Source organism: Lissotriton helveticus, chromosome 4_1 (genome assembly GCF_964261635.1).
Source record: "Lissotriton helveticus chromosome 4_1, aLisHel1.1, whole genome shotgun sequence".
In the NCBI taxonomy this organism is placed as follows: Eukaryota; Metazoa; Chordata; class Amphibia; order Caudata; family Salamandridae; genus Lissotriton; species Lissotriton helveticus.
Window position 1 is genome coordinate 1,819,986,256 of NC_136063.1, and position 16,713 is coordinate 1,820,002,968.

Below are 16,713 nucleotides of genomic sequence, written 5' to 3' on the forward strand. Positions count from 1 at the left end.
TGCCCGTCTTGGCAAATGCAAGACCAGTGTGGGAATGCACAAATGACAGGGATCACAGTGGGCGATGGGCATGCACAAGATCAAATGGCGCGGCCACATCGCTAGCAGCAGACGAGCACTCTGCATGCACACCCACTCACTCCACGCAACACCAAGCTTTTTTGGCAGATTCCAAAGCCAAGTATGCGGCACGACAAGTTCTAAAGAAATCACCACAACCCCGGAAGTGACCTTTACACCAAGGTGCAGTGACGTTGTCTCGTTCAAAGTAAAGCTGATAGTCACTTTCCTGCACTATACATAACAATGCCTTTTAACTGACCTTTGTTAATCCCTATGTTCTGCTCATTCAATGAAATCAGGCACTGATGGGATTTTGGGGAGAAAGGCAATATACCCCAGAAGTTGGTATCGGTTGCAAAAGACATACTCTCCCCATTACAAACAAACGTTGAAAGACAAGCGTGGCCGCCGTTAGGGTGAAAGCGATCACGCTAAGGCCACGCTAATTAACACAAGCATTGGCCGCATTCGCGCCGCGCGCTTAAAGTAAAACAAGGGACCTTTTAAATCCCACAAAGAGAATAAACAGCCAGATATGTTTTTCCCCTACTCTCTCTCGATGAAGCCTGAAAGCTGAGCAGGCCGTAGAGTTTGCCGGCTATCGGCAGTTGTGGAGATATTTTTAGATGCCTCCAGAAAGGACCGCACAGAGGAGGTGGAATGAGAGGTTATATTTACATGAAGCCAACATTTTAGAAGTGAGCGGCCGCGCTCGTAAAAAAACAAGCTCTCGGCATTGGTGTGGGGGGGGAGGGGTGGGCTGGGGAGCAGCAGCCTTTGATGTGTGAGCGAGTAGAAGGGAACGACCATATGGGGTGTGATTGAGAAGTGAGGCCAAGCGCGCGCTGGGGAAGCGTCGCGCTTGAGTACCTCACATGCATTGGGGAGAATCCTCGCTTGTTCAAGAGTTTGTTTCGCCTACTATAGATCTCGACATCTGCAATGCGCAAGCGCATTGGCAGAGGTCGAGACCTAAAAATGATGGGAAGGTGGATGCAGTAACCGCCAGATGCTGTCCATAGCACCAACATGTTTAAATGTTTCGTTTAGCATTACACAAAAAACACAGCAAGAAGATGTGAGTTAGCACATACACACAGATCACTCCTACAGTCGCACAAGTGGCTGTGGGTCGGGCTAGGTGGGGAGTGGCTCGCCACGCTGGCTTTATTAGAAATGATGTACCTAAGACTAGGGCTGGGTTAGTACAAAATAGATCTGCTTATGTAAGAAGCCTGCAAACTGCCTCTCCATGATTATAAGACATGTACTAAGGGTCCCCTGGCGGGGTAATCACACAGCTACTGATGTTTTTTGAAACAATGAATGTATGATATGTAACATTGGGAGTATCACATCAGCGCCAGGACACCGGTTGGTGTCCTGGCGCTGACAATGAATGTATGATATGTAACATAGGGAGTATCACATCAGCGCCAGGACACCGGTTGGTAACAGTGCGCTTTATAAATGAAATAAATAAATAAAATAAATAAATAAATAAATATGATGATCTTCTTGTTCTTACTACCAATCAAAATAATTTTCTTTTTTTTATTAAAGACTTCTTCTAGGTCTAGTAGGTGAAAAGAGTTATAAACTTCAATTCAGTATGGTAGTAAATAATGTTCACTAACTTTAAAGTCCAGTCAGTGCTTTAGCTTCAAAGAAGAGAATGTCGTTGATTTACAGGCAAGTATTTGCAAAAGTTAACCTTTGGATCTATGAAGAAAACCAGAAAGTACTATCACGTTCTGGGAACCAATCATGAACCCAAAGATGTTGAAAGGATCCTGTGTGAGACAGATGTAGTATTGGGCTCTCACCCACTTTGGAGCCTCCAAGGAATTCTAATACTTTAAGTCCTTTATCTTGAATTATACAAGTCATTTTTGAAAAGTGTCAGTGGCAGGTCACTGCCTGAGACCAATGACTACACTATTCACCACTGGTAACTGGACTTGGTGTCTTACATATGATTTTAAAAGTCAAAATCAATGGAACATACAAGCTAGGAAGATAGCACAGTTATGCAATTGTGATGACCTTTCCCATCTAACTCCATGCCTAGGAGTCTGCAGGAAGACTAGCTATTGTTGGGTCTTGTACCAGGGAGGAGGGAGGCACGGGTGCCTAACCGGTTAAGAATGAGTCGGGACAGTGCAGACCTGCTGATGACCCTCAGTTTCAACTTCAGTTGCTGCTCTTGGATGTCCCTTCTCCTGTGCATCTTGGTTTTGGGTGATCTTGTTGTTCCTGGGCTGCATAAACTCATACAATGTGAAAATGAAACAATTTGCACACAAAAACGATTTCAAAATAACTTTACTTTGAACATTACTGGAGTCCGAATTGTGATTTTTCTGCCTTATTTGCTGTTATCCCTTACTCACGTGGTACATTTCTGTCCTCGACAGGGGGGCAGTGATGATGAGAGGAAGCATCGCAAACTCCTGGAGGCCATTAGCTCACTCGATGGAAAGAAAAGGTATTTATTTATACATAACATTACTTCAGGGGGGAGAAAAGAAAATATAAACATCATACTAGGGGTAAAGTGTTTTACTCAATAATCTAGATTTGTTCAAGTAAATTGCCTAGTTGCGAGTGTCGAGGGACCCCTTAGATGTGGCATCATTTACTTAAGCAAGTCTAGACAGGAGGCAGAAACATACCCTTGAACGCCCGCCAAACCCTACATTGTTCCGTACAGGATGCTGGCCTTGAATTGTGTATTGTGAAATATGTAGAGTGGTCATGCGTGTGAGGGTAAAAATTGTGTATTTGTGAATTGTTCCACTGAGGAAAGTCAATGACATGTAGGTAAGTGTGGAAGAAGAAAAAATAATTTAATTTCCATTATTGTAATCTTCTATTCTTAATGTTAGAAAGTAGTTTGTCTTAGTTCTAATTGATACTATTGCACAACTCATCTAACAGGAGAGATCAAGGAAGATTTTTTAAAATTTTTGCTTTTTCTGTGGTGGCTTCTCACCATAATTATTAGAATTTCAATCGTACAGGTATCTTACAGTGCGTGGATAGGATTGTTGAAGAACTTGTATTTGTAGACTTTCTGTGCCCACCCATCTCTAGTTAGATCTTTATGTTGTGGTTTGTGAGGTTGTAAAAGTTAAATGAGTTTGCCTCTGCAATATTATATTTGTTGTATGGCATGTGTAATACGTCAGTTTATACTGTTCGAAGGATCCCGTATGTTTTTGAATACATTTTCTGTCCTATTAATTTATTGTCAGCATTTGGAAATAGATGGACATGAATATGTTCAGTGCTTTTCACTGAACAATGGACTTTAATTACCAGTCGTACAAATTGACTGTTGGCATTTAAGAGTATCTTTCGACCGCAGCAGGACTCTGGTTTTGGCACTTCACAGACGAGTATTGACAAGTTTTTGAAGTGTCACTCTTGTCATAGTGCTACCATGTTCCCTTACTCCTGGATGTCTTTACACCGAAAAGATAAGGAAGCCCTGACTTTTTTAGGAAAAAAGAAACTTTGGATTCCGCTTCTTCCACTAAGTTATTAGTCGTGAGCACCCGCAGTGAGTGTTCAAGGGGTCTTTGCCTAATAGCAAATAACTGTCTTTTATACAAGACTAGATCAGTATATTGCATGCTATTCTAGTGGAGTATATAGATTTTGAGTGCTCAGATTCCATATGCGAACTCCAGATATTGATCAATGTTTGATTACATGCATGTATATTTGATCATTGAATGTGATAATTTTAAAGGGATTTTAAACTAATTTTCCTGGCTGATATTTGAACCATGGAAGGATGAAAGCTGTGTTTTTGCCTTGGTGAAGGAGCAATTCACACCAAAGCACAGTACGATTTAAGCCTGTCATCTACTCCTAGGTAGATGTGTATCTTTAGCCATCCTCTGTTGTTATTTTCCCAAGACTGATAGATTAATTCGATCTGTAATTACAGTGGTTACAGAGGCAGAGCACAGGCTACTTTGCCACACATACATAAAGAATAATTTGAGCTTGATTTAATGACAGAAAGGTTTCACTCTAACTAGCAAGTATGGTACATCTGAAGAACTGTTATCAATAAGAGCAGAGTTTTCAACATTTACCTTCTCTGTCTAATAGCAAATGCCTAGAAACGTACAATGCATGCTATATTTATTTGGTAACTTGCTTGTTGCAAAGTGTATTTTATTTGTTTATAGCAGTGTGACCTATGCATGTATACCTAGTAATTTCTTTTTGTTCCTCCTCTAGAAACCTATCATGTCCTGAGATTTACTATAGTTTTGCTTTATTTGTTTTTCCTTTTAACCCTAACTATCAGTTTAAATCGATTGCGGGCATGGAATACTGGTCAATCTCATTTTATTATTTTCTTGCCATAGTTTGCCATCTCACATTTTTGTTGTGGTATTTATTTCTGTTACTTTTTTTAATGTTACTTTGTATAATCTAAATAAGGCTCTCTGTTTTCTGTTTTTACTGATTTCCTCCTCCTCTCACCTCCCAGATTAATACAGATAGAAAACCATTTGTTTTTCCAGCCTGTACTTATTTTTAAAAATGGATTAAACATTTAATTAGTTTGTTTTTGAGTGATTCTAAAAGCTGGCCGTCATGACTGTCAGGCCAGTTGCTGTGCGAATTGACAGGCAAGGGGGTTAAAAAAGAATGACATTTTAGTCCGAAGGCTTTAACAGCAGTACATATGTGAAGGTTGATAATACAGGGTGCATGTTTTGATTATCATCTGTGAGTGGTCATATCATTGCCATGCATTCAACTATGAGGGCATATTTATTGAATAAATAAATGTGGAAATATACTAGTTTCAGCTTCATTTGTTCACAAAACACAAAATAAATATGGCTTTATACAGGTAAAATTAATCAAAAAAGAAATATGGATGAATACAGACGGAAATGTCAAAATAATAAATACTATAAAACCCTAATTGTCAATGATTTTACATTGTTCAGCAAATGCAGACCGTAGAAAGGTGCCTTTTTAGGTCTTGTGCCTGCGATTGCAGGGCGAAGCCCTGCTGTGGCAAAGCGAGCCTATTGCGATCGTTTCAGCTTTCAAGGACTAACAAGACTTGGAGACAAGTGACTGGCACGCACACGCAGCCTGCTGGAATCGGATCAGGTTGCGCCAATTCCGGCAAAAAAAAAAAAGCACACAAACACACACACGACGCACACACACACACACACACACGACGCGCACACACACACACACGACGCGCACACACACACACACAGAGACCCCCGCCCCCCCCGCACACATACACACACACACACACACAAGGGCACCCCCTCCCCCCTACAACTAAGCCCCACTTACCGCCATTCTGGACTTCTGCAGCCTCTGCGGGGCTCTCCCTCGGGCATGGGAGCCCCGCTCTCAGGCACTCCGTGGGCGCGTGCGCGGGCTTCCGAAGACGGAAGTCCCGCCCCACGGAAGGTTTCGGTTTCCTGACTACACTTGATTGAAATGTTGGCCCAACAAGGATCCTGCAAGGATGTGCGAGGCTCGCGCATTGCCATGACAGCCCGCCCGCCGCCTGGGTGTGCGTGACAGTGTGTGCGGCAGGCGGGCCGGCCCTCCTAATCCGTGTAATGTGCGCTTGATTACTCTCCAGGCATAGAGAGGAAGGAGAGCCCTCCCCCTGCTCGCCTGCTCTTTTCAATGCAACTTTCTGTTTTCCCAGGCAGGGGGCTGCTGCTCGCTATCTCCCCCTCTACAGATGTGATCCCGGAGCCGGGAGGGGGCCGGGTGGTGGCGGGCTGCAGCAGTGAAGGGCGCAGGAGTCTGTAGACCCGGCCGGCGGGGGCAGCGAGGGGACCCCGGCCAGAGGCAGCCGGGCTGTGCTGGGATCGCCCTGCCGGGAGCAGCGCTCCCTACTCCGCAAGATCCGAGCCCATTGCACCCGGCGAGACCTGCGGCTTTTTGGGTCCTTGAATGTCTCCCCGAAAAGCTGCCCCCACCTTCCACGGTCTCCAAAAAGGACTCAGCCTACATCGGCTGATCTCACGGGATCAACTCAGCAGAGACGATCGCAGCCTAGATCTTCTGGTCTCTGCCGGGAGCAGATCACCTCTCGCGTGCCCCCTTCCTCTGCTAACAGGATCTGTCTGGATCCGCTGACGAATCCCAGCCGCTTCAGAGCCGGTCTGCTGGTAGGATCTCCGCGATCGGGTGTTCCCTTCCCGGGATCTGCTGCTCTCCCCTGGTTGGACCGGCTGTACTCTTTCCGGATCTGATCTGATCTGAGCGTCAAGTCTGTGTGGTGCAGGTGAAGTCGGGGATGTATGAGCTGTGTGAATAATAACTGTGTCAGCCCCGTGCCTGAGGTGCATCATCAGAGCTGTGTGAATAATAACAGCTGTGAGCCCTGTGCTGAGGTGCATCATCAGAGCTGTGTGAATAATAACTGTGTCAGCCCCGTGAGTAAGGTGCATCATCAGAGCTGTGTGAATAATAACTGTGTCAGCCCCGTGAGTAAGGTGCATCATCAGAGCTGTGTGAATAATAACAGCTGTGAGCCCCGTGCCTGAGGTGCATCATCAGAGCTGTGTGAATAACTGCCGGCAGCCCCGTGCTGAGGTGCATCATCAGAGCTGTGTGAATAATAACAGCTGTGAGCCCGTGGCTGAGGTGCATCATCAGAGCTGTGTGAATAAGAACTACGTCAGCCCCGTGCGTGAGGTGCATCATCAGAGCTGTGTGAATAATAACAGCTGTGACCCGTGGCGGAGGTGCATCATCAGAGCTGTGTGAATAATAACTGCAATTGGGGTAGGATGGATGCACAGCGATTTTTTAGTCAAGGTTAGACTTGGTTTGAAAAGTGTTTTATAATAGTTTTGTGGTGCACTGCAAGGAGGCGTCGAGGGCCCAACGACGTCAGATACAATATTTGAAAACGTGAGGCTAGAGGATCTCTGGTCTCATCCCTTCACTGGCACACACATTGGTTGTCATTCCTTGGGTCAAGAAAACGACTTTCATTCAATGTTCATTTAGTTCATTATTTATTTCATGATTAAGTTCATTGTTTTAAAGAGTAAGTTCAGATTTCTTCAAAAATCATTTTCAACAATAACCTAATCTGATACGAAACTTACCATATTCTCAGATGGCAAGAGTCAAAAGGATCACTTCGGACACAACTACCCTCAAACTAAGACTCACGGAAATGACCAAAAAGTTCACCAACAGAGGTTACCCAAAACCCCTAGTAGAAGAAACCAGAAACAGAATTGTAAATATGGATAGAGCCAAACTTTTAACATCTACTACAAAGAATGAACAGTCACGGACAGTAGTGGTCTCTAAATACTCTACAACCAGCAAGAAATTCAAACAGATCATAATGAAACATTGGGCAATCCTCAATATTGAACCAGACTTTGGAAATTCATTTAGCCAACCACCAATATTCGCCTTCACTAGGGCCAAAAACTTAGGTGAAATTTTGCAACATAAACCCAAAGAAAGTACTACATATAATGGAACTAAACCTTGCCTAAATTGCGGTAATTGCAACAACATCATCAGAGGTAACATCATCCAACACCCGAGACATGGCTACCCCATCAAGCTAAAAGTGAACGCTACTTGCGATACCAGTAATTTGATGTATGGAATTAAGTGCCCCTGTGGGAAGATGTACATCGGTAAAACCGAACGACGAATTAAGGTGCGACTTACGGAACATAAGTCTAACATTCGACTCAAAAATTTAAAGTCAGCCTTATCATCACACTTTGTTGAATCTCAACACAATGTCTCTCAAATCAGGTTTATCGTTCTTGAGACTGTGTCGAAAATAGAAGGAAGAGACAATAACAAATTTCTACTCAGGAGAGAGAACTATTGGATTCATAAATTATCGACCCAGAAACCAATGGGTCTCAATGAAATAATTGAATTTTCTTGTTATCTGTGATATTATTGCTCTGAACACCTATCTTGTTGTCATTGTGTATGTTCCCATTTCCATCATCACTTGACACCGTTTTTTAGCATGTTCCAGCCACATTCCCCTTTAGCTAACCGGATAGAACACTGTGTTTTCCAACCCCCGAGACTCGAGTTCGATCCCACACCAGACCTTTTCACAATACCCATTTTCACTTAATAATAATTTTTTAATGCCTCAAACATCAGGTCAGCCCATTTCTTTATCCCTCTTCCATGCCTCGCATTCACATAGTTCTGAGACTCAGCGCGAACTTTGCAGTAGATCGCATAACCACTCAGACCTCTTACGTGCAACTCGCCGACATTTACAGTCTCTTTACCATGTTGTCACACACGTGACCAATCACATGACACTCCTCTTTTGAATTTATCAAACGCGGCAAACAAACATTTTTGCCGGCGTCCCACGGAGACAAGCACCGGACCTACTCACATTGCCGATCACTCGCAGGTCAGTTTCTACCCCTCAACAAACCTCAAGCGCGCTACTGGGCACTATGGAGCTCTCTAGCTAACAGCCGTTAACCACATTTCACCATCCTCTTTTTTTAGATTTCCACAACAATCTTTGTCAACAGGCATGTAAGTGACACGCCGACCCGTTTCACCTTCCCCTTTTGCATGCAAACACCCGGAACGATCCCTCTCATACACAGTGTGGCACTTTTTTTCACCTCCATATTTACCCATTCTGAGTTACAACTATGAAATGACTATTATGCTTTACTATTGTATAAACATGTTATGTATAAGCATATAGCTAATACCTACACTAATGTGTGTTCATATTATTGTTTCTAGTGTCAATTCCCTGATGAAGGGCATATCGCTAATGCCCGAAATGCATTGGACACGTTCAAAGGACAGTGCTTGATTTATATTGTTGAAAATGATTTTTGAAGAAATCTGAACTTACTCTTTAAAACAATGAACTTAATCATAAAATAAATAATGAACTAAATGAACATTGAATGAAAGTCGTTTTCTTGACCCAAGGAATGACAACCAATGTGTGTGCCAGTGAAGGGATGAGACAAGAGATCCTCTAGCCTCACGTTTTGAATAATAACTGCGTCAGCCCCGTGCGTGAGGTGCATCATCAGAGCTGTGTGAATAATAACAGCTGTGAGCAACAGCATACTCTTGCACACTCTCTCACTGCTCACCAATTCAAAGTTTGCTAAAAAATGTATGCAATGCATTGTCATACACAATGCCAATAACTCAAACTTTAATGCTGCGAGACCTATTGCATTGTAAATGCTTGTTTGACATGGTCACCCCCACTTGTTGCCTGTTATCTGATGCAATTTTGGTGAAGTGCGCTGGGTTTTTGCATGTGCTCTTTCCCTAAAACAGGTACCTATCCAATTGTACTCCAGTTCGTAAGACCTTTGGCACCTCGAAGTCAATAGTAAATGGTACCCCTGGTACCTAGGTCATGGGTGCTCAAGGGGGTCTCTAAGGGCTGTAGCAAGTATTGTGCCACCCTAAAGTACCCACCACCAAACTCATGCAGACTGCCATTGCAGGCTGCGTGAAATGGTGCAAACAAGTGGGAAAACACAACATGGCACACACCCTATGTGCCATGCACACGGACACTGCATGCAATATATGTAAGTCACTGCTACAGCAGACCTTACAGTCCTAGGGCAGGGTGCATTATATTACATGCGAGGACATGTATGTTTGAGCAGATATGACCGTGTGCTGTCTAGTTCAATTACTAGATAGTACAAGTTAACAGGAAGCCATCGTACGTATATGTACTGGCACTGGTCATTAGGAGTTCCCCAGCTACACAATGGCTTTACTGAAACCTATGGTGTTTGGTATCAAATACATTGTCATGATAAATTCATATTGATAGCAGTAGTGGATTTATTAAAACGCGCACCCAAAGGGTACCTTAGAGGCGCCCCTGAAAACCTGCCAGCCTCTTAGTGTTTTGGCTGTCTGGTATTGTCCTGCCTGCCACCACAGACCTGTTTCTGACCCCGTGCAGGTAAGAGCCCAAGTTCTCGGAGGCCAAAAATAATTCCTGCTCCGGAGGAAGGTGTTCACACATCCTCCAGCCAGATGGCTAGTGATTTAATATAACCAGGCCAGAGGCTTCAAAGCCCCTACCACCTTTAATATAAGACCCCTGAAACCCCCTCACCTGGGACCAGGACAGACGAGAAATTAGCTATGCAAGTAGCCGTGTTGCAAAACCATTCTAGTCACACCCCTAAGGTGGGCTGCCTGATGAGCTCCACAAAAAAGGTTTCCACCATCTTGATTTTTGGTTGAATTAGCAACCATGGGACAGGGTTATCCCCACTCCCACAGGAAGTGGTCATATAGGGGGTGTAATGGGACCAAGTGTAAGTAACCTATAGGCTTAACCCTTCACTCCCATTAACGTCCCTAAATTCAGTATTTAGGTGGCCCTCTGACACCAGGAAATCAAAGAAGAGCCAAATAATGCAAGAACAGAGGATGAGCTGTAGACTTTGGCGCCAAACCCTGCCTGCTCCTTTCCTGACAATCACAAAGACCCAACTCGTCCTGCAGTTGTGCATCCTCCAAAAGCCTCAGAAGGCTGCACAAGCCGTCGGCATCTCTGTTGAAGTGGAGGAGCCACTTTCCTGCAGGCAGAGACAGCGACGTCCGGTACACCAATCTGCCGGCCACCAATTCCACTCACGCAGCGGCTACCTAGGAAGAGGGCATCCTGATCCAGGAAATCGGATCTGTCTCCCCACTAAGGTTGGAGACACCAGGAGCCCGCCTACAACACTACCCAAGGTACCAAGCCATTTGCAAGCACAGAGGCTTGTTGGTGTTCAGTCCGAACATCACCGACCTGCACATTGAGGGACTTTACCAGAAGCCATCTCCGCGCAGAAGTTGTCCTGCTTTGTTTCATCTCTCTCTTCTGCGGGTGCACCGAGAACTGTGGGAGCTGCAAACTCGACGACCCACTGGACAAAATGCCTATGCACCCAGCCTGCCCCCCCAAACTCTAGTCAATTGCAATTGTCGGTGTCTCTGTCTCTGTGGCCCTGAGACCCCAAGAGTGGAACCCTCCATGCTGCCCTGGTCCCCCAGCCCACCGGCAACATGAATGGTAAGGAATAGTTTCAAACACCCAAATCAGTACACTTAGTAGGTAATTATGAGTGTAGGAATTTGTTTCCTAACCTGGTGTAGGATTTATTGATTAGAATCTAATGATAATACAAATACTGGCAAAAACAAATAATATTCTAGTCAAAAGAATATAAATATTAAAGACATAGTTATTTTGTGAGAATGTTAGTCTACTTTTTGTTTTCAGATCTGCGGAGCTAAGTAAAATTGCCATGCTTACCTTTTACCACCCACATGAATGGGCAGATGGTTTATCGACTGAAATGTCCGTGGCATGGGCACAGCCCTCTGGTGTATAGTGGCGCTTCACCTCTCAGTGGCAGAGAGTGTTGCATACCCATTTGTCTGGACACTGACATTGCCTGGCGGGAGTTGCTCAATGAACTTGCTGCTGAGTGAGAGCATTTAGTAAACAGTCAGTCCAGTCACTTAATGACCCTTTGTTTGGGAGGGTGGTGTGGGAATTTCTAAATCGTAAGGGAACCTAGAGTAAATAGCATCTGAACTTACGGACAGAATGCAAATGTGTATGTAGTTATTTTTAGAAACAACATGTTAGATGACCTTATATGCACAAAAAGAATAAAGTTTAGACTACAAGGGCGTATACCCTAAGACACTGAGAGTAAGGCAGTATACAGTATAACACCAAAGTTCTTTTGTATCGTGTGAGAATGAAATAATGGCATTATATGGTGCGTCATGAGTATTAAGGGAGAAATGAAAAGAAATCCCTTCCATAATGGTAAAATCAAATCACAAGACAAATTGGAACACTTCCTTAGTTACACTTCCATTTAAAATACAAAAAAAGCATATGTCAGAACTGTGCCAGGCACAATCATCAATCAAAGATGGCAAGTTATTTTATTCAGTAGTATATTACTCCCATTTAAGTAATTATTTCAATACTTTACATTGGAAATCAGTTTAAAACCCATATTAAATAGATAAATAAATAAATAATAATAAGCCATTTCTAAAGCGCCTGGCTACACAAAAACAGTGTCCCCCCGCGTTAACTGCTGATAAATTTCGAGAGGCAGATGTTAATAAGCCCTAGGGCGGGTTTATGTAGAAGGGAACAAAAACGTTTTAAGTTTCCCCCGGAATCTTAATTCAGATGGTTTCATTCGAAGATGTAGCGGGAGTTCGTTCCACTTCTTAGAGGCCAGGTGCCCAAAGGAACGGCCACCCATCCTGGCCCTGATGATGCGGGGAAGTTTAAAAAACATCGCACCGGATGATCTTACATTCCGGGTGGGGCGATGTGCAATGAGGAGGTTCTTTAGGTAATCGGGGCCCTTGCCCTGTGCGATGCGCATAACAAAGAGCTTTAAATTTAATCCGCTCCCTAACTGAAAGCCAATGGAGTTTGGCCAGAGCGGTCTTCCCAGAAGCTCTGCGCGAGAGCCCGAGCACCAGGCGTGCGGCAGCGTTCTGTACGCACTGAAGTTGGTGAAGGCCTTTCTGACTCAGCCCCATCAGCAGGGCGTTACCATAGTCAAGGTGCGGAGTAACCAGAGCATGGACAATGGTTTTTCTGGCTCCGGTGGGGAGGAGATCTAAAACCTTCCGAAGGACCCTCAGTATACCAAAGCACCTCCCGGACACCCTGCTGACATGGGCCTTATAGGAGAGGTCTGAGTCTAATATTACACCGAGGTTTCTTACCGAATCCGCGGAAAGGGGAGGACTCCCCAGTTCAATGGGCCACCACATGCGAGACCATGCTGATGCTGCTCTCCCAACTACCAATAATTCTGTTTTTTCGCCATTAAGGCACAGGCAGTTGTTGTTCATCCACACTGCCACTGCAGATAAACAGTTCGAACAATTGGTGGAGTTTTCACTGCGGTCGGGCGTGAGCTTCAACATCAGCTGGGTGTCGTCGGCATAGCTGACAATGCCCACCCCATAAGCCTCCACCACGTGAGCCAGGGGTTCCATATAGATATTAAACAGAGTAGGGCTCAAACTTGAGCCCTGAGGGACCCCATGGCTCACCTTCCGGAGGGAAGATTTAAAGGGTGGGCAGTGCATCTGAAAACTTCCCTTGTCCAAAAAAGATCGTAGCCAATCATACGCTGATCCTGCCACCCCCATCTCAGAAAGACGAGACAGCAACGTTGTGTGCAGCACGGTGTCAAAGGCTGCACTCAGGTCTAATAAAATCAACGCTGCTGTCTCAGCTTCATCCACTATCTGTCTGAGGCACTCAGTGGAATAGAGAACGGCAGACTCTGAGTACCCAGTTCTAAATCCCGATTGAGAGGGGTGGAGGAGGTCTTCCTCCTCAAGATATTCCATGAGCTGTCTGTTGACTACCTTTTCCACAATCTTTGAACAGAAGGGAAGAAGGGAGATGGGGCGGAGTTTTTGAAGTTGGGAAATGTGAATATTGGGTATCTTTTTTTAGAGGAATAACCTGAGCTGTTTTCCATGCCTCAAGTACGTGACATTCCTGAAAAGACAGTGTCACCATGTGACTAATGTAGTCAATTAAAGTGCTCTCCATAACTCCTTTACATCGAGCCGGTGGGCACGCTTCACAGGGGGAGCCAGATTGTATGCTATTGACATAGCTAATTCATGGATATTCAGGGCACTGTATGCGCCTAACCCACAAGGCAGCTGGTCCAAGCTTGAAGACTTTCAAATTACTGTTTATTTTAAGCATGTGCAAGGCAAGCACATAAACGTACTCCTATGAAATGCCAATTTGATTTCCAGGGACGTTGGGATTTCCAGGTGCTCCCTTCTCAATGTATTTCCTGTCCTTTGTCATTCGACGAAAACTGTAAACTAACTGCATGACTATGCAGACTTCATGTATGGTGCCCTACTCAGATCACACTTCGCAGGTCAGTTAGTTCACTCATTTAAATGCATTTCACTAGATGCCACGTAACAGACCACGCTTTCACTGTTAATGTCAACTTATTTGGCCATTGCCTGGTCATACAACATAAAGAGTGTACACTTTTAAACAGGTACTTCTCCACAGATGTCCTAAGTATCCACGAGTCAGGTTTGTCTCTGTACCTTTCCACACTTTGAGGTTGTCTGTGCATAACTATGAACTCTTCTCAAGTCTTTTGCACTCACTTTTCTCATCATACATGTAAAAAATAAATTATGTGCAAGTAAAACGTTTTAGCCCATTGAAAAAATATTAATTTTCTTGTTTTTTCTAATAAAGCAGTCATACCACCTAATCTGAGGCTGATTTGTGCTTATTGACATGGCATGTCTGTGGATGCATGGGCTCTGTCTATATGCTGTAGGATTTTGAATGTCGTTGCTTAAGAATGATATGATGCATAGAATGTTACGTGAGTGCCCTGGGGAATAATGACTATTCTTAACAGGTGCAGAGTGGATAGATCCCTGACCGGCGCTATGGCTGCAATTTAGGGCCTAAGGTGCAATAGATAATCTGCCTCCTTTTCTTAGTGGCTCCATAGTGTATTAAAACCCTGCCCTCCAACGTCGTGGAGATGAAGGAATGCTCTAGCGGCATGGAGGAGCTCATTCCAAAGGTTGGAAATGCTTTATGTCCGGTTGGATAGCAGCCCTGAAACCAGGAAGGGGAGCCGTTGACTTGTGGTTGCTGAGAAAATGCGTAGTGCTGGGGAAGCTTGATAGTTAATTTGTTTTTATTATGGAAGGGCACTATCTGTGTACCCTTCTCCATAATTCCCACATAGTCCAACTTGTATGTCGTGTCCACCAAACAAACATCCCAAAGCTCTACCCAGAACATGTGAGGCAGTATCTCCAGCCACCTTCCTGACGTCAGATTACACCAGGCACACAGGTGTCTGCTCCTTTATGCCACTAAAGAAGATGATTAACATTGAAAGGAATTATACAAATATTTTACTGTAACATAACAAGTATTGGCTAAGTCTATAGGTCTTTCCTTGGGGAACTGTTGGCTTTGGTTTTAGTGATGCTGTGCAGCATCACTGCAGAGGAAACCGACAAAGAAAAGTACTATGACGCCGCCTTCTTGGTTGTCTCATTTTGTGGACGCGAGCACCATACATACGAGCGCATACACAATGTGCTTGAGAATTTGTTTATTTAATGATCCAAGTTGGATTGGTAAACTTGGGGGGGAAAAAGTAATTGGCAAAGCAGTTGGGGGAAGAAACAAGCAGAGTGTGGTTGGTTGGAAGCAACACAGATGGTGGTGGGAGAAGTACACAACACAGGCAAGAGAGAGCAATGTGCTGCCCAGTGGAACATAAGCACACAGGCGAGGGAGAGTGTGAGTGGAATGGGGGAGAAGCACACAGTTGAAAAGACACGAGGGAGAAGTAGACCAGTGCAACACAGAGAGCTGTGGAGGAATAAGCACATGAGCGAGAGCAACATGGAGCGCAGAAAATGGAGAAGAGGGGTACACTATGGAGACGGCTGGAAACCCATGCTCTCTCATGGAGTGTAGCCAAAAAGAAAAAAGTTGTCTGATAAGTAAGCAATAGAAGGACACAAGCAATGAGGCCATGCTCCGAGTTGTGTTGGGGATGGGGGTTTTTGTGTCAAATACAAGAAGAGGAAGGAATTCCCACACAACCAGTCTTCGAAGCAGGATTGACTCATTTGGAGGTTGCTTTATTAAAAGGATGCTGTGTAATGTGATTAATACTACATTTTCTTATTCCCACTTTGCAGAAATTATAATGTATGAGGAAATCAGATATGAAGTTTATACAAATGTGAATCTGCTTCATAAGCACTCACCCTAGAGTTGACGGAACATCCTCCATGGAGTTCCTTCACCACATTCGTATATGGATTTCAGTAGATATGGCAGCCAGGTCAATAGGTGGTTATGGACGACGTGTAATTGTTTATTGATCTTCGATATGACTTGGCTTTACTGGTTATCTAGATGCATTGTTGCACGCTACAAGTTACTCAAGACCAAACAAACAAACACTAATGTAGGCCACAACTGTTTGTTAAAACAACAATTAAGTAATGAGTTGAAACTGCCTGTTAGGAATTAATAGCTTCTGCAGGAATTGAGCCATGTCGGGTGACATTATGGTGGGGGTTAGGGTAGGGAGGTTAGGGGTTTATGGTGGTGAGGGTGGTGGAGGTAGTTCAAGTGGGGGTGGTTAGAACGGTGATGGTTAGGGTGGTGGTGAAGGTGGGTGTTACGGTGAAGGAGTTTGAGTGTTGGTGAAGTTGATGGTGGTAGGGTGGTTTGGTTAGGGTGATGGTTATTAATTGGATAGTGTTTACGGTGGTGGTAGAGAGTAATAGGGGTAGTGGTGCTGGTTTGGGTAGAGTGGTGGTTAGGGTGGTGGTAGGGTCCTTAGGGTTATGGTAGGGTGGTGGTGGAGGATTGGGTTGGTTGGTGGACTGGGTAGGTTGGTGGTTGTGATGAGGGTTGTAGTGAAGGGATGGTTGGTTGGTGGTGGTACACATACTAATGCGGGAGGAGGGAACAAACTACAATAAGAACAGGGAAGAAGAAAGGGGAAACAAATGAATACCTCCATT

At 44.4% G+C, this 16,713-nt stretch overlaps 1 protein-coding gene across 2 annotated transcripts in view; it reads left to right on the forward strand.

The window, feature by feature from the left end:
• The window catches only part of UTP14A (UTP14A small subunit processome component), a 413,069-nt gene that overhangs the window by 58,538 nt on the left and 337,818 nt on the right, over positions 1-16,713 (forward strand). For both annotated transcript variants that reach the window (XM_078688447.1, XM_078688446.1), the window contains exon 3: positions 2,481-2,551. In XM_078688447.1, the coding sequence (XP_078544573.1) occupies positions 2,481-2,551 (71 nt within the window). The remainder of the gene's footprint in view (positions 1-2,480; positions 2,552-16,713) is intronic.